The 23580-nt window shown below is 54.3% G+C and overlaps 8 protein-coding genes across 10 annotated transcripts; 3 read left to right on the forward strand and 5 right to left on the reverse strand.

The window, feature by feature from the left end:
• Positions 1-751: 751 nt before the first annotated feature.
• Positions 752-2467, reverse strand: IUM83_09159 (Zinc finger protein ZPR1; the record flags this gene model as incomplete). The annotated part of the gene is made up of 2 exons (XM_067933580.1): positions 752-2029; positions 2117-2467. The coding sequence occupies 2 exons, from the start codon at positions 2465-2467 to the stop codon at positions 752-754; spliced, it is 1629 nt and encodes a 542-aa protein (XP_067799967.1).
• A 141-nt stretch (positions 2468-2608) lies between these two features.
• Positions 2609-4515, reverse strand: IUM83_09160 (Serine/threonine protein Kinase; the record flags this gene model as incomplete). Its single annotated transcript, XM_067933581.1, has 8 exons — positions 2609-2848; positions 2912-3049; positions 3109-3307; positions 3376-3564; positions 3636-3825; positions 3909-4104; positions 4173-4274; positions 4345-4515. The coding sequence occupies 8 exons, from the start codon at positions 4513-4515 to the stop codon at positions 2609-2611; spliced, it is 1425 nt and encodes a 474-aa protein (XP_067799880.1).
• A 219-nt stretch (positions 4516-4734) lies between these two features.
• On the forward strand, positions 4735-7239 carry IUM83_09161 (uncharacterized protein; the record flags this gene model as incomplete). Its single annotated transcript, XM_067933582.1, has 5 exons — positions 4735-4764; positions 4837-5265; positions 5334-6351; positions 6409-6902; positions 6976-7239. The coding sequence occupies 5 exons, from the start codon at positions 4735-4737 to the stop codon at positions 7237-7239; spliced, it is 2235 nt and encodes a 744-aa protein (XP_067799966.1).
• A 113-nt stretch (positions 7240-7352) lies between these two features.
• IUM83_09162 (putative inositol-3,4-bisphosphate 4-phosphatase) lies at positions 7353-11996 on the reverse strand (the record flags this gene model as incomplete). Of its 2 annotated transcripts, none has more annotated exons than XM_067933583.1 (2): positions 7353-10026; positions 10105-11996. In XM_067933583.1, the coding sequence occupies 2 exons, from the start codon at positions 11994-11996 to the stop codon at positions 7353-7355; spliced, it is 4566 nt and encodes a 1521-aa protein (XP_067799915.1). The 2 variants fall into 2 exon arrangements, with proteins under 2 accessions (XP_067799915.1, XP_067799914.1); XM_067933584.1 differs by having other exon boundaries at positions 9979-10026; positions 10122-11996.
• Positions 11997-13493: 1497 nt separating this feature from the next.
• Positions 13494-15132, forward strand: IUM83_09163 (Nuclear prelamin A recognition factor-like protein; the record flags this gene model as incomplete). The annotated part of the gene is made up of 2 exons (XM_067933585.1): positions 13494-13496; positions 13573-15132. The coding sequence occupies 2 exons, from the start codon at positions 13494-13496 to the stop codon at positions 15130-15132; spliced, it is 1563 nt and encodes a 520-aa protein (XP_067799879.1).
• A 178-nt stretch (positions 15133-15310) lies between these two features.
• IUM83_09164 (Protoheme IX farnesyltransferase) lies at positions 15311-16690 on the reverse strand (the record flags this gene model as incomplete). Of its 2 annotated transcripts, none has more annotated exons than XM_067933587.1 (1): positions 15311-16690. In XM_067933587.1, the coding sequence occupies one exon, from the start codon at positions 16688-16690 to the stop codon at positions 15311-15313; it is 1380 nt and encodes a 459-aa protein (XP_067800028.1). The 2 variants fall into 2 exon arrangements, with proteins under 2 accessions (XP_067800028.1, XP_067800029.1); XM_067933586.1 differs by having other exon boundaries at positions 15311-16258.
• Positions 16691-17358: 668 nt separating this feature from the next.
• On the forward strand, positions 17359-20468 carry IUM83_09165 (kinesin-like protein; the record flags this gene model as incomplete). Its single annotated transcript, XM_067933588.1, has 13 exons — positions 17359-17440; positions 17494-17572; positions 17648-17723; positions 17787-17844; positions 17917-18075; positions 18140-18252; positions 18329-18565; positions 18621-18710; positions 18784-18867; positions 18931-19233; positions 19295-19610; positions 19797-20290; positions 20427-20468. 13 exons carry the CDS (start codon positions 17359-17361, stop codon positions 20466-20468), a joined length of 2133 nt encoding a protein of 710 aa, XP_067799809.1.
• A 1729-nt stretch (positions 20469-22197) lies between these two features.
• Positions 22198-23004, reverse strand: IUM83_09166 (uncharacterized protein; the record flags this gene model as incomplete). The annotated part of the gene is made up of 1 exon (XM_067933589.1): positions 22198-23004. One exon carries the CDS (start codon positions 23002-23004, stop codon positions 22198-22200), a length of 807 nt encoding a protein of 268 aa, XP_067799916.1.
• Between the last annotated feature and the right edge of the window lie 576 nt (positions 23005-23580).

Below are 23580 nucleotides of genomic sequence, written 5' to 3' on the forward strand. Positions count from 1 at the left end.
GCAGGCTCCCTTCTCTCTGACTCCAAGCTTCTGACGGCAACCTCGAAGCACTAGCCGATTCCGGTAGGCCCGATCTGACTTTGGTCGCTGGACAGGGGCTAGTCAACAGCGTTGGCACAGGCTTCGGCACTGCATTTCTGTAGTCTGGCGGCACGTGGGGCTTCTTATGTGTAGATAAATTGCTGCCGTTTGTCTGTGAAGGAGCAACCGTGGCGGATGTCTTGCGCAAACATCCCGTAGTCTCCACCTCCTCGAGCCTTCTCTTGACGCCGCCCTTGGCCGTATCCTTCTCACCGAAGGTGCGATTGTCTCCTCCATTTCTCCTTCTCTTAGTGCATTGTAAGGTTTTCTGTTTCTCGAGCTTGGCCTGTTGCCAGCGCAACAGTTTCTCCTCCATCGTCAGCCCCGCCTTGCCCTTGTTATCTCCGTCCACTGGCATCGTCCTCTGCACCTGGACAGCCTCAGGGAGGCGCTGCTTGCGACTGGCAGCCTCTGCTAACGCTACCTGGTGGTTTAGCCCGTCGGGCTGCTGTCTCCGCCGCGCAGCTCCAGCCGCCGATCTGGTGTCCATTTCGCCCATCCGATCGATACAAAAAAAGAGGCGCGATACTTATTCAAATTTGAATTTTGGTCCGCGGTTCGGTAGCAAAAAGTAGTCATCATCTATTTAGAGCCTTTGTATTCGCAACGGTGGATGCGGGTCAAAGAATGCTGAGCACGCCAGCCTGACACCCGCCATTGCAGCCTCATCCTACTGCTGCTGCTCCAGCTTCTTCTGCTCCTCTAGTTGCTGTCGCACTTCCATGACGGCCGCCGGGTTCGGGTGGTACTTGGACGGGTCAATGGCGCGGCCACCGCCCATGGTCTCCTTGTCACTACGAATGGGTTCGGCGGACTTGTCCTCCTCCTCCGTGATGCTGCCCAGGCCGGCGTCGCTAGAGTAGTTCTCCACCTTCATGTCTGTAATTCCCAGCACGTCGTCCTCATACTCAGAGCGCGTGAACTTCTCGGCAACCATGTACGGGTCGTCGTCTGAGCTGCCGAACGGCGAGTACACAAAGCTGTTGGCCAGCGGGTCCTCTAGGATGAGCGTGAAGGGCTCCTCGCCACGCTTCAGAGCGTCAAGACGCGCCAACCACGCGTTCAGCAGCGAGCGACCGCCGTCACTGTCGCCCATAGCAAACGGGTTGCCCTCCTCGATGTTCTGGCGAATCTTGTCGAGCAGACCCTCCAGGGTCGTGTACAAGCCACCAAGCGAACCGTGCGCCATCTCGAGCTCAATCTCCGGGATGTTCACACACGCCGAGTCGGACTTGAGGATATCGCGATCCATTACATCCGGGTCCCTGCTGGCGTCCACCTTCAGCGTTATGCGCTCGCCCTGGGGAGGAATAGCACCGCCGGCCTTCACCTCGTTCGTCTTGAAACCACACGCCTCGCAGTTGAACGACATAATGATCACCTCCTTGAAGTGAGGGATGTCCGTCATGCACATACACGAAAAACCAGGTGCTTGGCAAGCGAAGCAGTCCGCGGGGATCTGAATAACCTCCTTCTTGGCAATGTTAGCCTCCTCCACGAACTTGTCCAGTCCTTCATTGCGGTGCGGCAGCACACGCGGGGTCTGCGTAGGTGCGTCGTGCGACATATCCGGCTGCAGTCCGCAGTCCAGGTCCTGCTGCTCCGAGCGGTAGTAGTTCGTGACCTTCAACTGGGGGTCGGCAACCGGGGCGAGAGGGTTCTCAATGTGCGAGTTGCCAGAAGGGTCATCCAGCACAATCTTGAACGGCAGCGTGATGCCAGCAGACATGAGCGCGAGCTTGGCGATGAACTCGTCGATCTTCTCAGTGGTCTCCGGGTCGATCTCGCGGCGGTGCTCCTGGTTCTCGCGCAGGTCCTCAATGGCCTTCTGCAGCACACCTTCAATGGTGTTGATGCTACCACGCTGCGTCTCGCGCGGGATCTCAAAGTCCAGGGACGGGAAGTAGATGACGCCGGCGTCGGCCTTGATCAGCTGACGGTTCAGGTCCTGCACCAATAGAGATAACCACCCTCAGGTCAATACGGATGGTCCCTAGCGTCTTGCAAAGAGAGCAATTGCAACGGTCGCACGCACCTCCTTCTCCGTCACCTCGAGCTCGATCTTGGCGCCCTGCTCCTGCACCTTCCCGCCGAACTGCACCTCGCTGTTCTTGAAGCCGCAGTGCTCGCACTCGAAGGACATGAGGATGACCTCGCGGAAGTACGGGATCATGGTGAGCAGTAGCTTGGTGGTGCCGTCCTCGTGGCAGTTCATGCACAGAGACTCCATGGTCGTAACCTCCGGAACGTCGTCCTCGGCCTGCAGCGCGTAGATGGACGGCGCGGACGCCTTGTTCTCGTCGTTCTCGTCCACGTCCTGCAGGTGGAACCGCTCGTCCACGTTGGGGCGCGTGCCGCCCAGCACCTGGGGCGCCTTCTCCGACATGATGCTCGCTCTGGTCGGCAGGTGTATCAATCAATCAATGGCTGGCCCAGAAGAATGGCTAAACACGATCGTTTTGGAGAGGTGTTGTTCTCCGGACTATTCTGACCCTAATTCTACGTAGCACCAATATTTGCGATTTGATCACTTCAACATGGTGGCAACAGTCTGTGGCGCGCCGCTCTCCGCATTCATGTAGCCCAAATGCTCGAGCTGCGAGTGCACAGCCTCGGAGGATCTCGCAGCTATCGCTACCATGGCTAAGTTGCTCTGCACGCGACGGAATTGGTCCTGTCTAGACGGAGACAATGGAGTCTCGGTGGTGCTTGGATTGGGCAGACGCATTATCACCGCGAGCGAACGCTTGAAGTACATTTCGGCTTCCTGTACAGCATTGTGATAAGCCAAAGCGCTTTCAAGAAAGTCAATTCTACAATCAGAACGCACCGGGAAGTCGCCAAGCAAAAAACAACATTTTCCCAACGCGTCAGTGCACGTCACCGTGTGCTCGTCAGTGGATCCGAACAAGTTCTCAGCATGCAGCAAACACTGCTCGAACAAGTCACGAGCTTCGTTCGTTCGCTTCTGAGAAAATTGAAACATGAGTTGAGTTCACGAAATTACAAGAACTGAAGCATTCATACCTTGGCGAGGAGGACGGATGCTAGCTGTACAGAAAGGTGAAAGAGCTTGGCATTGTAACCTCCGCCGTACCGCTCAGTCAGAAGCCGTAGAAGCATTTTCAAATGTTTCTCTGTATCTTCCAGCCTTCCCGCCTGTTGACACCCGATTGCCAAGTTTTCTAACGCGACCGACGTCTCTTGATCCGCCTCACCTTTCAAACTGTACACAGTTAGCATGTTAAACCCCTCAACCTATTTCGCTCAGTATATTTCCAATCAAAAGCGTACGTTGTGAGCGTGTTGAGCGCTTCCACGAAGCAGTGTATGGCTTGATCAAAGTCTTCTCGCTGTAATAACAGTTCAGCGAGTGTACTTACCCATCGGGCCGTCTCTAAGTGACAGCGGCCGTGGGTGGCTTCACACAGCGTCAGACCGCAGTCAGCCATAGCGAATGCATTCTCTAACTTTTTGTCTTCTCTAGTTCCGTCAAAGAAAAGATGAGTTACTGTATTGCGCTGGTAAATCAAGATACCTGAGAGATAGCAAACCTGTATAGATTCACGAGCTTGCTGAACGTTCCAAGAAGACCAGGGTGATTCACTCCAAAGCACTTCCGTTTAAAGTGAAGTGCCTGAAGCTCCAGCCGAATATCTGGGTTTGGTTCTTCTGCTAGAGCGCGCTCAAACTCTTTGATAATGGTATCGTTGTCTATAAGGTGCTGGCGATACTCGGCAAGCTCTGTGTACACAATCAGGTGACAGATCATGAGATAGTTGTTTAAAAAGGTAAGATGCCTCGGTACGCTGCCTGGTAAATACAACCTTCCGCGCTCAAACCTAGCGGCTTCCAGTCTTTTAGCAAGCAAACGTGATCTTTGCGAAATAGTGAGATAGCTAGGTCGAGTGGGGTATTGTTGTTGACATTTTTTCGTCGGACATCTGCTCCTCCTTCTAGCACCAATGTCACGCACTGCAGGTCTCCCCACCCAGCCGCCAAATGCAGAGGGGTATTTCCTTGCTAGAATTTGAATGGAGAATAATTGTGAGAAAATATCGAGTCGTGTCTGTACTCACAGTATAGCTTACCCAATCCGGTAGGTCCACATTAGCGCCTCGAGCAACAAGTAGTTCGACTACGGAGCTGTGTCCGTACCGACAGGCGAAATGCAGCGGACTCCAACGTGTTCGCTTAGAGCAATAAAAAGACATTAGATTTTACAACCTGATAGTTCATCAACCGTTGAACTCGTTCACGTACAAATTCCTGAACGTCAATTGAGGCGACAGCGTTGCGATCCAAAATCGAGCGTACACGCTCGAGCTTGCCATATTGCGACGCGTACCAAATCGTCCAAATGTTGGAGGCTGCGTCATGCTCCATTTTCTGGATTGGCGATGGCATACCCTTCTTCTTGGGGGAGTCCGTCATGCTGAAGGGTTCTGTAATGCTGGAGTAACAAGCAAGTGATTTAGCGGCGTTCATAAACACGAGTTATTTTTCGCTGAGGTTCTGTTGGGGTCGTTTCAATTGGCATGCCCATTTAGGCTCCTGCCTTCAAGCGTTTTGCCTGCGTGTTGAAAATCGACATGGAACGCTAGCTCTGTGGGGTGCATCTACGTGAAGCAAAAGAGGCAGAGCGTGGACAGCATGACGAGCGAGTTCACTGACATTTCAGGGGTGCGTGCTAAACCACCAGCCAGGTGGAGGTAAGACTGACGTGTAGTAACACTTGTGCATGTACTATGGCAGAACACACCCTTACGGAGCAATGAAAGACAACCGAAGAAGCGTGGAGGACTATCCGGAAGAATGCGACTACTCCCATTAACAGATACTTCTGCTCAAGGAGCTTATGAAATGTTTTCAAGTAATAACACCTCGAACGGAGGAAAAAGCGGACTGGTTACCCAGAAACTCAAAAAGATCACGCATAAACGCGAGTTAGTTGAGGCAGTTCGGAAAGCTAGTACACCGATCATGCTGCCTGGCCGAGATTCTTCATTATCCAGCTCAATTCGAAGCTTGCACGAGGGCAGTGGTAGCGGCGGAGTACCAGAGACTGATTCGAGTCAGCGTGACATTGAATGTTTGGAAGATGGCGTTCACCTGAACGCTCGTAAATTCAACGAGCTCAAGCTCATGGCAGAACGGAGACAGCGCGAGCTTAACGGGCTATTGGTACGCGCTATTGATGACATCCATCTTCGTTGATAAAGCCTGACATTTCCTATTGTTTCTGCGTATAGGACGAGTTACGTGTGTTGCAACTGGAAAACGAGGCACTAAGCCGCATGCAGAACCAAGATACACCGATATCCAAGAAAAATATACAAATCAAGCAACATATTGCACAATGCACAACTAGTATGGAGGAACAAATGCATCATCGGCGGCAGCTTGAGCACATGATTCGCCGATTACAAACCACGCAATTACGTGTAGATGCACAGCTCACCGGTATGGCTGCAGCAGTGGACAGTAGCGAACGTGAAGTCGAAGAAGTGAAAATGCTTTGCAGACAACTTGAGGTCGGCAAGAGCCGCGCGGTGCAGTTCCTTCAGGAAGTTCAGCTACAGCTGCAGATAGAACGGAAGGCTAGAGCACGTGAGCTTGGAGACCACGAGGTTCGTGCTAGAAATTCGCAGAAGATGGAGGCCTGGAGATTACAGCGTGCGCAAGAACGAGCGGAAATGGTAGCAGAAATGCGTGGAGATCTATCAGCAGCAGAAGAAGATCGACTCGTGCGTTCTATCGAGAACCGTGAGCGCGCCAATGAGTCGCTGCACGCAGCGAACCTAGTGAAGTCCGAAAAGAACGCTGATTTTGAAGCGGTACTTGCAGAACTCAAACTTGCGATGGGGGCTTCAAGTTTGCGCGAAGTTGTTGAAAAAATCGCTGCCCAAGCAGCTACAAGCGTATCCTTGGATAAAGAGAAAACCCAAGCAGAAGAACGTCTCATCACTGTTCGACAAGAAAAGGAACAGGTCCTGCAGGAGTTGAACGAGCTCAAGGCATCAGGCATAGGAGGTATCGAGCTCAATCGCGAAGTTTACAATACACTGGAGAGCGAAATCCAGCAGGCGAAGGCCACACTAAAGATGAACAAGTCAGCGTTCGAACGGCTTGACGGTGTTATGTCAGCAGTTCGACAAGGATCATTCGGGTTGGCGCGGAGGCTGCAAGCTTTTGACGACGTACTAGAAACCGGGATGGGTGATGCCAGCTCTGGGGCAGGTGGCGCTGCGAGTGCAACCGGAAATGGAGGTGCGGCCGGTGGTAACGGTTTGACTCCAACCAATTCTATGTTGTCACTGATGTCAGGCGGCGAGCACGCCGGGTATCTCATTACGGCCGAACTAAAGCTGACCAAAATCTTAGAAATCGTGGGCCAGGCAAGTTCATCCGTGAACAGCTTCGGCGCTTATGACGGGGCTGGTGGTGATGGCAACGGTGGTGCTGGTGATGAAAACTCTCAAGGAAACAACCATGAGGACGGTAGCAATAATGCCCACCTTGAGATGCTGGAAGATGGCCACACAATGTGGTCACCAACGACAAATAATGACCCACGTCTTCACGAAAACAATATTCGCGTCCGACCATCGACACGAGGTTTGCCTTCGGCTTCACTCATGGCAGCTCGAATCGGGATCACAATTGCCGATAGTGACGATGAACCGGATTCAGCACGCTCTCACGTCTCTGAGACCGGATCGGACACTGACGGCGAGCAGATGAGTTCATTGGTGCCATCGCGCGATATCCTCAAAATGAGCAGCTCGCGACACTTTGCCGAGGTCATGCGCAAGAAAGAGGTAAGAGCGCAAAACCTGTATTTGCCTTGTTTTGCTGGAGGCTAACCAGTATTTGCGTTGTTTATTTGTACAGTTGGCGGAGAAGCAAAAGGTGGCCGCTGAAAAGGGCATTTCGGACGAAGAGATGATGGCTAAGCTGCGCAAACGCAACCAACTCGAAGCCGACGCCCGCCTGGCAACATCGCCAACACGTCATGGAGCAGAACTCTTTTTCGCCAAAGCCGCCGCAGTAGCAAAGGAGGTCAACGGAGGTGAGGTGAGCTCACCGAGCGGCCCGGTGCTCAACCCCAGTCAATCGTTAGCCTACGTCACGCAACTGCACTTTAACGATCTCTAGTCAACGCCAACACCATCAAGATGGAAACGCAAAATTACTATTAGATCTGTATACCCTTGCGGACTTCTGCTTAGCTTCTGACCGTTTGCGGGATGTGTGTCGGCGCGCACGCTCTAACTGACGTTGCCCGTGCCACCCACCTGGTCAGGACAACGATACTCCTCAGGCAACAGCGAGCGCTGCAGTTTGTTGAAGGCGAACTGGCGCTTGCCCGTATTCTTGAGCGCGTTTTCAATACGCACACCGTGACTACGCATAACGGAGACTGTGGCTGGGACGCGGTGCTCTGGCAGGTCGTGATGGCGCTGCAGAATACGCACCTGCTCTAACGTTACAGACATGGCTGTGCGATCCTTGGCGCTTTTGCAAACCGTAACACGGCCACCTCCAAGCTCCCGACACAAGTCCGAAGACCGCTTCAAAATTTCCGTACGCTTTGTCTTCACAAGGCTCTGGGCTGCCTCGTTAATACACGCCTCGAGCGCACGCAGCTCTTGTGTTACCTCGTCCTGCGAGAGGTGCAACGGCGACGTAATCGATGAGTCTGTAGACATCGCCTTGTAACGATGTGATCCGGCGCGGCTACGACTGGATGACGACAAGCCACTCAACCCGTTGGTAGGCATGGCTACCACAAGACGGCGGTACTTCTCGCAGAATGACTTGAGGGGCTTTAGACTGCGGAAGTTAATGATATCCTGCAGCTCCGTCTTCGCACGCTCGGTGTTGTTGGCAATCGTTTGCATCTCATTAATGCCCTGGGAAAAAAGCACGGGCGTCACGTGGATATCGCCACCAGCGGCCAGGCGCTCAGGCAGCTCAACCTCGCTAGTAGCGACCTGAACTGTCACGATATATTTGACGTGAGACCGCTTCGCACCGGTCTTGTTTGACACGGTGACCTTCACAACACCAGCTTCATCAGCCACGTCCTTACGTCGAGACATACGGAAGGAGAATCGGTTCATAGGCTTGTCACGAACGTCTTGAATCACAAACGCCACACAACTCAAGTGCTCCACTGCACCCGCCATGTCTTCAAGCATGCCAATTTCTTTGCCATGAGTAGACAACAACGACTCCACCTGGAAGAGAAAACCCAAGCTGGAAAATTGGCGCAGCATATCTTCACCACGGATAACATCTGGGTTTTGGATCGCAACTTCCACTTTGCGCACAAAACTGCATGTGAGAGCCGCCATCGCCTGAGCAAACGCGCTATCCATACGCAACTGCAAGTCCCATTTGAGGTCATCGTATTCACGCACTTCCTCGGGCCACTTGGACAAGTCCAGATCAGCTTCCGCAATTTTGGCCTCCATTTTCTTGCGCCTGTTCTGGTACGAGAGAATACCGCCCTTGTTGAACTTGTATACATGGGCTGCGGGGGCACCCACAGTGGTGAAGTCATACGCAGACACCTCCTTTGAAGATCGTCTCCGCTCGTCGTTGATGAACGCATTCGTTGGCCCAATAAGCAGGTCTTGGATGTGCATGTTAATCGGCACAAAGCGTAAGTCAGACGACTTCTTTTCAACACTGGCCTTGAAGTAGTTTTTGTGCTTGTCGCGATTCACGAGGTACTGGATATTTCTGCGGAGCATGGCCACGTATTCCTTACGGCGTCGCACACGATCCTCGAGCCACTCGCGGGCAAGTGAAGAGTCCGTGTCATCCTGGATTTGTCCGATAAGCGTGCCATAGAAACCCATGTTTTGCTTGCCCTTCTTCTGGTTGAGGAAGCTGTGTAGATCTTCGCGTGCGCGATCAGCTTGTTCCTGGCGCTCGGCTGCAATCAACTCAATCAACTGGCGCGGGATCGCGTTGGAGTAGATACTCTCTTGCAGGTCCTCCACTACGAGACCGCCGCCGCCATCTTCCGTGTCGTACTGGAAGAAACGTATGATGTTACCGATGTTCTTGTGAGACGAAGCTTCGTCGCGGTTCGAAATGTCGCCAGGCATCATAACCGTCTGGACACTCAGCTCGGCATTCTTCGCGTTGCCCATCAAAATGCTGTTGATCTCACTCTGCAGAGACGGGAATTCCTCCAATATCGCGCATGTGTGGTCATCGGATGGGTGAATGTTCAACGAGTGGCCGCTTGCTGCCGCATCCAATACTGCCTGTGACGACGTTACAAACTCCAGCACAGGGTGGAACATTGTCATCTGAAACGACAGTTGCGGGTTCGAGGCCGTGTCCTGGCTGCCTTGACTAGAGCTCGAACGATCTAAATAATGCGACGAGTTATCACGCTTGCCTAGAGTGCTAGCATGCACCATAAAGCGCAGTAACGTGTTGGACGCTGGGCCAATTACAGGTACTTCCAGCACAGCTACGAAAGGAAAAATAGCGTGGGTTGAGCCCGTCGTCAACACCGACTCCGTTTCGCCCGCCACACCGACCGGCTCCGTAGTGCCCACACATTTCCAAGCAGCCGCAGTTGAGATGCTGACCAGCGAGTTGCTGGATGTAATCGTCTCCTTTGATGAGTAGAAATCAAGCGACACGAAACACGCGCGGTCGAAGGAAGCCGGGAGTTTCAATCGCACAATGATACGCAATCGACTGCCGGGTTCATCATTGTTCAGCATTGATTCCCCCATGCTCAAACGATCACGCAGCAGCTTCGAGTACGGCATGTGGCTTGACGAGGTAGAAGAACGAGGGGTGTAGTTGAAAACATCCTCCTTGGAAGACTGATCCACCGAGGGTGCCTCGTCCTGTCGGAAGTTCTCAGTACTGGGGTTCCACTGCAAGAAGAGTAGCAGTAGTGGCGGTAGGCTATGCGGCAACCATACAATGAAAATGTACCACACGACATCTGAAAGCTGGTTATCTTCACCCTTGTGAGAGACGTACTGCGCAATGTAAATCACCTGAGCCGAAACGTAAAGTACACAAGTCGTAGCGATGATAGCGTAGAAGATCGTAAGAGACTTCCGGATCCGTGCGTCCGACGGGTCTTCGTTCAACATCAACGTTCGTCCACGGCTCATCACCATGCAGCCGAGAACCATCAGCATCAGCGTATAAACGATAAAGCCTGTACCAAAAGCCAGATAGAATGCCTCCATGTCGCATTCTTCAATGGCAGAACGCACAATTTTCCCCTCTGCAGCAATCGAAAGCGAGCACTCCTCCTGCGACGAACACGACGTCGACTTTATGTCATAGACGCACTCCAGCTTTTGTTCCGCCATAACCGATACCACGATAATGAAGGCCAACACGCACGCATTAATCAAAACATACGCCAGCACAACTGGAGACGTGAAGGTGAGCTTCTTGAAGCACTTGAATGACAGTACGGTAGCCCAGTGGAAACAGAGCGACAAAATCATTGCGGTGTTGAAGAAGTACTGGGCGGTGTACCAGTGAACGTACGCCTTGGAGGGCTGAATGACCCACACCAGGAACCCACCTGTCGCCGCGGCAAACGAGAACAGCGCTGTGATTGCCACCAAATCTGTCCAAAGCGTGTTCACCGTCAATGGCAAGCCGTGCCACCTGATAATCACCAGAGAGAACAAAAAGCATGCGCCGTACACCACCACGGTAATAATGTCCAGCGGGGCCGCCTTGAGCGATCGCCTAGCATCATCGAGATCGTAGAATGCGATGGGGGAGTTGTCTACGGCGGAAGCCAGGCCCTGGTATGCTGAGAGATACACCTTGTCAATTGCAACAGAGCTGTTTGCCGGGTTCTGGAATGACTGGAACGAAATGTTGATGGTGTCTCCGTTCTGGATGCTTCCTGTAAAAGTATCTGGAATCGTGAAGGAAATGTTGGACGCACCAACAAAAAGTTGCAAGTCGACCGCAGACGAGCTTTCAGAGTCCGGCAGCACCATGGAAGCTGTGCTCACATTGGTGATCAAGGTCCCAAACTCGTCTTCCTTGTCGCTTGCTACGCGAAGCAAGAAAAACGCCCCTGCACTCAGCACAGCTCCGCTCGTGACACTAAGAGTCACCGACGTGGAGCTCATGATAGTGGAGTCCTCCGCCTCCATCACCGTGTTCGTAAACATGCCCACCAGCCTGTACGAACTCGACGACAAGTCCACCTCGAAAGCCTGCACCGCGTCAGTACTCGACGCGAGACAGCCTGCTCCCTCGAACTTCATCGACAGCGTCGTGTCCTCCGAAAACGTGCCCGGCCCGAGTCTCGTCGTCACGTTGTCCACCACGAAGTCGTAGCTGTTGTGCACGGCCATGAGCACGGCGAGGGCGTCGGCGTCCAGCGTCATGATGGTGGCGTTGCCGTCTCTGGAGCACTCCACCGCCGTGTCGGCCGTGCCCGCCCAGCAGTCGGACGCCTGGCCCTCCAGCACCCAGAGCGTCGGCGTGTCCAGCGTGATCTCGCACGAGAAGTTGCACGAGGTGGCGGCCACGGACGCCGCCGTGAGGTCGAAGGTCTCGAGCATCTGCGGGAAGTTGTAGGTGGACGAGGCCACGAGCGAGCAGTTGGCGCACGTGCCGTTGAGCGACGAGCCCACGTCGATGCTGGCCACGTCCGTCAGGTCGCTGCCCTCGTCCACGCTCTGCAGGTCGGACGTGCGGCACTGCTTGACGCAGTCCACGGGGTCCGTGAAGAGCGTCCCCGTCGTGTCCGTCGAGTAGAGGCACCTGTTGTTCTCGCACTTGTACGCGAGGCTCGAGGGGAAGACCTCCATGGCCGCGTCCGCAGCGCCCAGCAGCGCCACCGCTGCGAGCACTGCGGCTCTCAGTCGTCCGATGGCGCCGGGGGGCATCTTGGCATTCCTGTCAGCCGCCAGTTTGGTCGTGTCTGCCCGGCGTCTGTGCGTCTAGCTGCTGGTGTGTCCGCTGTGTACGGTGGGCTGCCCACGGTGCTCTCCGCTGCTGCTGCGACGGCTCCCGACGAGTCTCCGGCGGCCTCTGCTGTCTGGGCGGCGAGCGGTTTATTGCGCTGTAGACCAGGTGCCGCCTGGTTGTGTGTGTTTCTCTCGTCTGTCCTCTCCCTCAAACAGGCGAAGAGCCAGTCGCTTCAGACAAATCGCGCGAGCACTTGGCTAGTTTCAGTGGTGTGATGGATTTCGATCGCTAAATGAGTAGTCACGTCTTAGCTTTATGGTTCAGACTACTGATTTAGAGTTGTAGCGCAGGCAGTGGGAGACCCGCGACACGATCGGGCGCGCGTCGAATGCCGAATATTTGCGGTAGAATTTCGCAATAGCGGGCTCACGCGTCCAAGGCTGTCGGGCTCTCGGATGGCATGGCGCCATCCGCCCGGTCTTGAGGGGCTGTCGACCTTGCCAGGCGTGCTCCGGCGGAAACCGCGCGCGGCGGGTTGCCCTCGCTCTATGGTGCTACTAGCGCTGGGTAGGAAGCCACCGCCGGCCGCCAAGTGCGACTCGGCCTCGGGGTCACCGGGTTCAGCTTCAACGATGGCTCCCTTCGACCCAAGCAGCCCTGCTCAGCTACATGTTGAAGCGGCGAGGGTACTGTTCACGGGCGAAAACTGTAGCCTGCGGCGCGTTAGCCGAGACTCCCGACTCGAGAGGTTTTCGTTGGTGTAGTTTCGAGTAGCGGCCAGCTCGACCTCAATGAAAGGCGCGGTGAGCTTCCTGGCCAGGATTTCTGGCGCACGGACGGAGAAAGGATTTGCGCGATATACATGTAGTACAAGTAGCCCTTGGAAAGCCCAAACGGGGGCCAGAGGATATCAGGCAAGAAGACTTCATCGAGTTCCACGTGGTTGCGGTAACCGCCCCTTCGGTGATCGAACGCTACAGGCGGCTCGGATCACTACTTCTCAGTGAGAAGTTCTTGCGTGTATTTGGATGCAGCGAGGCGATTTGCAAGGCACAGTGCCATTGGCGGCGGCGCTATAGCTCGTTTGTGGCGGACGAGTCTGACAATGGCATGCTGCGTGCCGTTCGCGTGGTTTGGATGTGCAGCGAGATGCAGGGGAAGCAACACTCGTTGCTGCGCAAAACACCGGGCTCAGCGAGTATCTCGACGGAGATATCCGTGTCAGCGGAAGCAAAAGGATAACCTCTACCGCCATCGCAGCAAAACCAGCGCACTACTTGCTGAAGTCACTCGGTACCCAACAGAACGACCAGTGCCCCCGTTCTACTCCGACTGTCCTTGAAGCAAGTGTATCCATGATGTATTTTTTCTTATTTGGGTGGACTATTTTCCAGAGTGTTTGTGCGTGTTTGCGTCAGCTTATTGGCTGAGTGACCACCGAACCGAACGGACGTCACTATCGATTCGGCAGAGCAATGGTGAGCAGTGGTCTCCGTCTCCGCGCCCTGCTCAACTCCGTGGCGCGCTAACTCTCTGTGCCGTGACTGACCGCAGGCGTCCGTGTTCCTCGGAGACCTGAACGACTACATCCAGCCGTCGCAGGCGTGCGTGAACCCGCTGTTCACGTCCGACTCGGCGCAGCCCGAGGCCGGCGCGCAGCCCGCCGGCCTGGCCAAGATCACGCTGCAGACGGAGCTGTCGGCCGCCGACCTGGCCGTGCCGCAGCCCGTGAAGCCCAACATCATCCGCACCACGACGCAGGAGAAGGCCACCATCTCGCTGGACGACTGTCTCGCCTGCAGCGGCTGCGTCACGTCCGCCGAGACGGTGCTGATCTCCCAGCAGAGCTACAAGGAGATGCTGGACGTGCTCGCCACCAAGAAGCACAAGCGCGTGGTGGTGACGCTGTCGCCGCAGTCGCGCGCGTCGCTGGCCGCGCACTTCGAGATGCCCGTCGTCGTCGTGCACCGCAAGCTCGTGACGCTCTTCCGCAACCTCGGCGTGAACCTCGTGATCGACTCGACGTGCAGCGGAGACTTTGCGCTGCTGGAGTCTCGCGCGGAGTTCCTGTACAGATACCACAACCAGAAGAAGACCATTTGGGCGCGCCCGCCATCGTCAATGGCCGTCTCGTCCGCCAAGACAGAGTATCTGGAGCCCAGCACCGCGGCCAACCCGCTGCAGGACCCGCTGCAAGCGATGCCCATGCTGGCGTCATCCTGCCCTGGGTGGATCTGCTATGCGGAGAAGTCGCAGCCCAACGCTATCCCGTTCATCGACACGACGAAGTCTCCGCAGCAAATTGCCGGTTCGATCGTCAAGCGCTTCGTGAGTGGCGCGCACGGTGTTGCGCCGAGCGAAGTCTATCACGTAGCGGTCATGCCGTGTTTTGATAAGAAGCTGGAGGCATCCCGGAAGGATTTCCAGGACCCGGAGAACGCGACTAAGGACGTGGACTGCGTGCTTGCCACGACAGAAATCATCGAGTTGATCGAGTCGCTCAATGTCGACTTTGCGTCTCTTGATCTCGCGGATCTTACTCCAGAAGAAGTTATGCTGAGTGGCATTTCTGAGGACGGATTGGCTGTCTTGGGTAGTAACGTGAACGCTAGCTCCGGAGGTCACCTTGAGCACATTTTCCGGTTTGCTGCGAAGGAGCTCTTCAACGTGGAGGTAAACGGTCCGCTGGAGTACGTGGCTGGTCGCAACCCGGATTTCCGCGAGGTCTCGCTGGAGGTGGAAGGCAAGGAGGTGCTGAAGTTCGCTATCGCCTATGGCTTCCGCAACATCCAGTCGATTATGACGAAGATCAGGCGGAACAAGTGCCCGTACCACTACGTCGAGATCATGGCGTGCCCGAGCGGATGCCTGAACGGCGGAGGACAGATTAGACCCAAGTCGACGTTGCTGGCGTCGGAGTTGCTTGATAGCGTCACGAGTCGCTTCCAGGAGCTACAAGTGCGCGAACCGACTGCGAACCCCGCTGTGAAGTACGTGTACGAAAAATATCTGGGTGGAGTGCCATTTTCTGAGGCAGCGCGTGGCGTTCTGCACACGCAGTATCACGCAGTTCCGAAGATGGAGCAGTCCAATCCGTTGGGCATCAAGTGGTGATCAACGTTGAAGTAGAACGACCACTGTAAGCTTAGACTGAATCAAGCCTGGGCGCTTTTTGCACCCGTGCAAACACTTTTCATGTTATTGTCTGGTGCTGCCGACAGCCTGTACGATGCCTGCCGCTATCTCCCTTTGTCGTTGCTCTTTACACATAGTTCTTCAGGTATGGACATGTCTACAAGTCCTTCCGGGAAGCTTGTGCTGTGATTGCCACGGTCTCCTTGGCCTGGTGGCCAACGTGTACGGGGCACAACACGTTGGATTCGTCAGCGTGGTGCTGGCCGTCCTTCACCCCCCACAGACTCTCGTGGATGCAGATATCCCGAAGGCTGTGGCGCACTGCGCGCACCTTGGACACTACCCACGCAGACATGGAGCTCTCGTCGATGGTTGCCGATGGGTCCTTCGACTGAAAGTTCTCCACCTCGCCCAAAAAGGCCTCGCGCCAAACGTTCGCCTCCTTCTTGGTTTCAATCTCCTCGTCGTCCATCCACTGCTGGCTGTGCAGCACCATGCAGCCCATAATGACAGGCAGGTACCACAACGACGCCAAGAACACCTTCTGCGCGGAGGCGTTGCTGGGCTTGGCGTAGAACTTGTGCGCCAGGTAAATGGTGTACGCGTTCACTACCGTTCCTTCCACCGCGAACATGTAGCTCGTGGCGTCCGTGAGCGCGGCCACAATCGGGATCGCGCCCATGTAGTACGAGTAGCGCAGCGCCAGCGCAGCACTGCGAGACCCCGTGGGGTCGTTGCACGCCACCATCTTGTATCCGCCGCGACCGTAGTCCTTGCGAGACCGCCAGCTCAGTGCGAAGAAGTGCGGCATCTGCCAGCAGTACATCAGGTACGCGTGCAGCGCGGCTTCGGGCGCCAGCAGCGTGCCCGTGGCAGCAGCCCAGCCCATGACGGGCGGGATGGCTCCCACCACGGAGCCCACCCACGTGTTGAGCTCGCTCTTCATCTTCATGGGCGTGTACACGAGCGAGTAGAGGCCGATGTTGAGCACGCCGAGCGACGCCACCAGCGGGCTGCAGCCCGCCGCCAGGATGGCCGTGCTGGCCGTGGCCGTGGCAGCTCCGAAGGCCAGCGCGTGCGACCGGGAGATGCGGCCCGACGGCAGCGGGCGGCGGTGCGTGCGCTGCATCTTGGCGTCCAGCTCCACCTCCCAGCACTGGTTGAACGTGTTGGCCGAGGCCGCGGCCAGCGACGTGCCCACCGTGGCGGCAGCGAAGGTGCTCCAGGAGATGGGGCCGCCGGCCATGAGGAAGCCCGCGCCCGTGGTCATGACCACCAGCGCGCTCAGACGCGCCTTGCCCAGCTGGCTGTAGATCGCGAGCCGCTCCTTGAGCGTCATGGCCAGCGGCGCCACGTCCGCCGCGTCGAAGGCCGCAGTGGCCGCCGCCTTGGAGCTCGTGGCCGCCGCCACTTCCGCCGTCGGGCGCGTCGACAGCACGCGGATCACATGGGGAGGCAGGCGCAGGGCCGGACGCCGGAGGTGCGACGCAGCGAGCAGCGCAGCACGAGCGCGCGGGGCGGAGGCGATTGAGAGCATGGAGAGAGGGAGGGACAGTGACCCACCGCCACCGCCGAGACCTCTTCGATTCTGAGCGAGCTGCTGCGCCCGATGACCCTCGCGATCGGTCGCGTGTCTCGTGCAGCGCCTGGTGCTTGCTGGTGGTGCAAGCGATTGTAGGGCCACGGCGAGCTCGTGTGGGCCACACTAATGGATCCGGTACCGGCGTTTTGGTACAGCATCTGATTCCCAGCAGTTGAAGTGGCCAAAGGGCACGCAACGCGCTTTGGCGGCTATCCACATGGTGCCTTGACTGCGTCGTGCATTGAGACTCTGGATTTGAGAGTGATGCAATGGTTGGTCGAGTTGCGAGCTGTTGAATGCGTCGGTCGTGAGCTCATTTTTTTTTTTTTCATTGGGTGTGTACTTTTCGCCAAGCCGATATTCGCTAGTCGCAGCGAAAGTTGTTCGAGGGGCAAAGCGAAAAGTGGGGCCATCTTGAAGAAGACGCACTTCTTGTATGAATTTGAACTGTGAATTGTGTTGCTGACAGCGTCATGAGCGTCTCGAAGTAGCCGACTGCAGTATAAATGCGGCGCGGTTACGTTTATTATGGGCGTCTTGGTCGGGCACTTTCGTTGGAATTGCTGTAAAGAGCGTCGTCTTGTTGATTGGAGCGGTGGTTCTTCAGCTCCAGACGCACAGCCATGTCTGAAAATGTGCAAGTCGCGGTGCGGGTTCGCCCCTTCAATGAGCGCGAGAAGTCCATGGATAGCACGTCGTGCATACGTACGTGCACGTCATTCGTTGTGGACGATAGATCTCCTAACGTTTGAAGTTAGGAATGGTCAAGGAAACCCAGCAGACGATCATCACAGACCCGGAGACGAACGTGGAGAAGGCTTTTACGTTCGATTACAGGTAACTAGGACAGTGCCTGTCTGGTCCGAAAAGCTTGGTTCGCTGATCACGAGTGATCCTAATTCATGGTAACAGCTACAACAGCTTTGTCCCAGCATCTGAACCCGACCATGCTTCTCAGCAAATTGTGTGGGAAGACATTGGTATCAAGGTACGAACGCGACAGATTTGATGCGGATCATATTCTCAGTCAAATAACTTGGCACGCGGTCAGGTGCTTGAACACGCGTGGAATGGCTTCAATGTCAGCTTGTTCGCGTACGGCCAAACAGGTATCTATTACCCTTGTTTGTCAGAGGTCAGTTTCCACCCGTTAACTTGAGTTAAAATGCTGGGCTCTGTAGGTGCAGGCAAGTCTTTCTCAATGGTTGGATACGGCAGTGACAAAGGGATTATTCCCAAGGCCTCAGAGGTGATTTTCGAGCGAATTGAGGGAAATACTTCGGAAATCACGTTCAAGGTTGAAGCCAGCATGATGGAGATTTACAATGAACGAGTTAAAGGTAAGAGCTACCTGTTGAGCCAAAAAACAGCCGTCATTGATTTAGCTAACTGTGCTCCTGGTAGATCTTTTTAATCCATCCTCGGATAATTTGAAGGTCCGCGATCACCCGAGCCAAGGCCCATATGCCGAGGGTCTTACTCGAAGTGCAGTGTCATCGTACCTGGAAATCGACAGAGTGAGCTAGACAATCATCGATCGTATCTTACCCAGACCTTGTTAACCATTGCTGTGACTGCTATCGTGCGCAACAGTTAATGAATGCAGGAATCCTTGCTCGAACTACTGCATCTACAAACATGAACGCCACGAGTTCGCGGGCGCACACCATATTCCAAATTATTGTTACGCAATCCGAGCTGAATACATCTACCGGAAAGATGACGGACAAAGTGAGCCGGATCAATCTCATCGACCTTGCTGGAAGTGAGCGGGCTGCCAGTACCGGGGCAACTGGATCCCGATTGAAAGAGGGTGCTGCAATCAACCAAGTAAGCTATTATTTGATTGTGTTGCCTTTTCGCCTAAGTTCACAGTAGGGTGAAGTCGTTGTCTGCTTTAGGCAACTGTATTTCTGCATTGGCGGATCTTGCGAATGGGAAAAAAGTGCTAGTTCCGTATCGGAACTCAAAACTTGTATGTGTGCTACTCAAATTCAGAATCGGGACAAGTATTTTCACTGACATCACTTTGTACTTACGGTATGTAGACTCATCTTCTCAAGGATTCACTAGGCGGAAACTCGAAAACGATCATGATCGCTGCATTAAGTCCTGCTAGCGTGAACTATTCGGTACGAATAGTACCCTGCATGGTATACTCCTGCGGGGCCATATCTAACAATGTGTCTCCGCAGGAAACCCTGGGAACTCTGCGCTACGCCGATAGAGCGAAGCAAATTAAAAACAAGGCTATCGTGAACGAAGATCCTAATCAGATCCTCATTCGGCAGTTGAAAGAGGAGCTTGAAATGCTTCGAAAGTCAATGATGGAAAACATGGATGCTCGCCCACCATCTAGAGGAATGGTCGGTGGTAGTGGTGCAGACGGTGATTTTGTCGCATCAGGAACTCCACGGATAAACACTGCTCGTGAGCGTGAGCTAGCTGCAATTCGAGAGCAGCTCGAGGAGAACCAACGTTTGCTCCAAGAAAGCGAGGTACGCAATACCTACCCGTGTTACTAATTGAGTAAGTTGCTAACGTAGTTTGTGGTCGCAGAAAACTTGGAACGAGAGACTGAAAGAAACCGAAGAGCTTGCTAGAAAGCGTGAAGAGCAGCTTAAGGGCCTTGGCCTTGTCAGTGATTCGAACGAGTTAAAGGAAAAGGCGATGAAAAATCCTCATCTTCTCAACTTGAATGAAGATCAACAAATGTCGGAGAAGCTGGTATATTTTATCAATGCGGGTATCACCAAGGTTGGTCGTATTGACGCAGATGAAGAGCAAAATATTGTTGTCGGTGGTCTTGGCATCATGAAAGAGCACTGCATTATCGCAAGGCGAGAAAACAAGCAGTTGGTCGCAGAGAGCACAAGTGAGGGAACGGTTGATTCACAACAAGATCACTTGGCTATATTCATTACAGCTTGTCGTGGAGCGAAGGTGTTTGTGAATGCAGAGCCATTAAAAGAAGGCGAGGAAGTGGAGCTACATCATTGTGATCGATTAATCTTAGGTAACTCGAACGTTTTCCGGGTTGTTATTCCCTCTGCTCGGCCAGAAAATCCTACACACGAAGATTTTGCTCATGAATCGCGGTTTGATTGGCAATGCGCGATCAAAGAACTAAATAGTAAGCAAATCAAAGCAACATTAGAGGCGGACGCGATTGCTGAAAAGGAGAAACGTGAAATGGATGCGCGGATGAAGAAGATGGAGGAAATGATGCAAATCGAGCAAAAGCTGGCGGACGAGAAACTAGGAAAACAGAGGGAGGAATGGGAACAACATGTTCGAACCTTGAACGAACAAATGAAAGCGAAGGAGCTCGAGATAAAGAACCAAATGCAAACAGAAGGTGATAATGACAAAAAGAGGCTAGCTGAACAGTTGGCACAACAAGAGTCGAAACTGGCTGAGGAGCTGGTCAAAGCGGAAATTCTGTTCGAAAAGAAGCAGCACGAACTAGTTGAGCGCCAAAAAGAGCTTGAGGTTTCACTTCAAAAGCAGATGAGAGAAGCCAAGGTTCTAGGGTCACAGAAAGAGAGGGAGCGGGTAGAGCGAGCAAAGTTTGATGATCAACTTTTGCAATCCATCCCTCTCGTGAACGAAGCAAACTCAATCGCCGACGAACTACAGAAGGAAACTCTGTTCACGCTACGTCTAATAACTTGCGGTCCTGCTCTTTCAGCTCTTGCAGAAACACCGCAGTCTCTCGAAGATGAAGAGCTAGCTATCAGCAATGGCATCAGCGCCGAGTTGAAAGTGGAAGTGAACTTTCAAGAGGCCGGCACCTTTCGTAGCGTAATGTGGGACATTGAACAATTTCATGACAACGTTTACGTTATGCGTGAGATGTACCAAACATTTATTGAGCACAATCGTATGCCAACATACGTGGATACATGGAAAAGTACCTACGGTGATGATTGTGATCCGTTTTATGATCCCCCGCGACCTCAGTTGATCGGTAAAAGTTTTATTTTTCTTAGGAATCTCGTGTTTGGTTGCAAGATAAACGAGACGACACCCATTTTCAATCACTTTGGCGGAACCAGTGGAAACCTGAAGTGCGAAATTACTCCGACTATTTTATCTCATGAATGGCAAGCGTGCCAGCATCGCTTAGTGGAGACGTGTCCAGAAGACGTAGGAGCGCTTACTCTTCCAACACTTACCAGTTTCATCGGATCGAATTTGCGACTGAATATCTTCATCGAGGGTCTCCGAGGTATCCCTGGCAAACTGTGTAAAGACGCGTATGTGAATTTTGCATGGTCTGGGGGCAGCACTGAACAAGAGAAGCCAGCGGAATACAAGTCAAATTCAACGTCCTCCCCATCCGTCGACCCCCAACTTGATTTTCATGTCGTGGTGGAGCAACCGATAACTTCGGAGCTGGTAATCTTTCTTCAAAATTCGGCTTTAGAATTTAGCGTGTACGGAATTGTACCAAGCAGCAACCTGAACAAAGTGGCATCGCATGCAGTAGATCTCAAGAACACTTCGTCGACAACAGATCTCTTGGACGGAGATGGCTCGGTGCAATTTTACAATGCGGATGCGAACGGCAGAAATACTCTTCTAAGTAAGAAGAAGTCCATGAGGCGTCGAAAGGGAAAAGTGATGGATGACGATAGCATGGATACAACCCTGCTGCAATACAGAGAGCAACTCGCAGTACAGGAGAAAACACTCGCGGATAACACGCTCGAGCTGGAACACAAAACGCAGGAAGTTGTTAGTCTTCAACAGTTCCTCGACTTTGAGCGAACTCAAAATGAGGACCTGCGTCATGCACTGGAAAGCCTTGAGCGAACCAACAAGTTGTTGAAGGCTAAGCTCGAAGAGCAAATTTTAAAAGAAACTATTGCAGCCACGACACCAGAGTCTCTACAGGTTGTGTCAAGTCAATCTAGCGACAACAGTTCTGTCGAATCTCCCGAGCTTCCTGTTTCGATTCTCAAACCTTCGGGCAGTTACCGGGATCGCCCGAAGACGGCAGGAGGAAGGAGGTCTCGAGCGGAAATGGATCGAGTAATAAAGGAAGTGGTCTTTGAAGGTGTCGAAGCCACGATGATGGAACCACCCTCAGCAGCAACGACGCCCGTTGAAAACCAGGAATCACAACAGGAAGAGTTGTCACCGAAGGACAGCCACACTGTCAACCTGCAGGCGAAGCTGACTAGCCAGCGCAGCGTACGGGCTGACAATTCCGTTGCGACGGCTACAATGAGTCGGCTGACAACTTACCCAGGCATTGCTAATACCTCGGTACACAGTGAAACGCCTTCGGACGAAGCCCAGCAAGAGGGACAACTGGTTCCCAAACACAAGCAAAGGAAGAGAGAGTGCACAGTAATGTAATGCGGGTATATTTACAAGCCCCACCGCGTGCTCTTCCAACGGAGTACGCAGTGAACCACAAGAGCTGGCTCGCCTAATAAATAAGAGTACCCCCATCAATTCGGCGCTGACGATCGGGAGTATTTCATGCGACTTGAAATCCGCGCCGGGATGAACTTGCGCAGAGAGCTCCAGGTCTTGAACTTCTTGATGGAAGTGACGGATCGGCGGATGGAGCTCTCGCGATCCAGGCGGAAGTCGTGCAAAGTGCCGCGGTACACGCTGTCACGCGACAATTCTTCCACCTTCACGTCGAAGTTGGAGAAGTGCGCGTGGGTGAGCTCCGACGCTTGCTCCAGCGCGTCGCCCCACAGGCGACTGGTTTCGTAGTCCTCCCGTTCGTACAGGTGCAGCTCCATCTCCTCGCCGTACGGGTCCTCGACGTGCAGGACGCCGTCCACGCCGCGCCACGAGCTCGCCACTGCAATCTGCACTAGAGGTTGGGCTCGCGCGTCCTTGGACGGACGCTGGTCGTTGCGGTACAGCAGCAGGAACTCGTTGCGCAGCACGGCGTACACTTTGGTGTACCGCTGGGCGTTGGCATCATCCTTGCCGTCCTCATTACGGGCCCAGTACATCCAGCCCTGTACGCGGAGACCCTGCGGCAGCGGAGACGCGATCTGCGTCGACGAGACCGTGGAGATGGTGCTGCTCAGCGACACGAACGAGTCGCGCGACTGCCGCACCTCGCGCAGCGTGCGGGGCGACGCTGCCTTGGCCGACACGCAGCAGAACGTGTCGCGGTCTTCCGACATGGTCACGTGGCTGGTGAAGGTCGCGCGCGAACGCCGCAGCCCCAGACTCTCGCGCGAGCCCGCCACGAAGAATTGGTGCAATGAGTACTTGGACGGCGGGCAGCTCATTCTCTTCGCGAGGAGGAGAACGGAGTGCCAGCTCCACTCGGAGAGCAGATGCCAAGTTCGTCTGGTTTCGGCTTTCACCAAATGCCGAGCGCCTCTGCCGATGAGCCGCGCCGTACGCCTGGGCCACGATCCTATTAACGCGCATGATGAGCTGCGCTAGCAATCGAGGCGCCCGAGACAGGCGAGCGCGTGCTGTCACTGCCATAGGCTTGAAACATGTGTAACGAAAGACAATTCGGGCCTCCATCGTGCCACGCTGACACGAGATCCGGCTTACAGATGTCGATGGAGGCTCTAAGCGCCACGAAAGACGCGGGTGACGGAGTTACAGAGGCCAGCGTTGCGGGGACTAACGCTGATTCAATTGGTATCGTCACGGGTGCGCAGCGCTGGCGTTCGGCGCATGTGGCGACGTCAGCAATGCACGGCTTGCATAGCTCGACTCGGGATAAGTTGTGGACTACGGCAACGTTGCTATCTGCTATCTGTATGTACGCTAGAGCTAGAGCTCGCCTCAAGCAAATGGAGGCGGCGGACCATTACCACTTCAAGTTTCAGAATATCAATGCTGCTCCA

This window comes from Phytophthora cinnamomi (assembly GCF_018691715.1).
Source record: "Phytophthora cinnamomi strain GKB4 chromosome Unknown Contig3, whole genome shotgun sequence".
NCBI classification, from domain to species: domain Eukaryota; phylum Oomycota; class Peronosporomycetes; order Peronosporales; family Peronosporaceae; genus Phytophthora; species Phytophthora cinnamomi.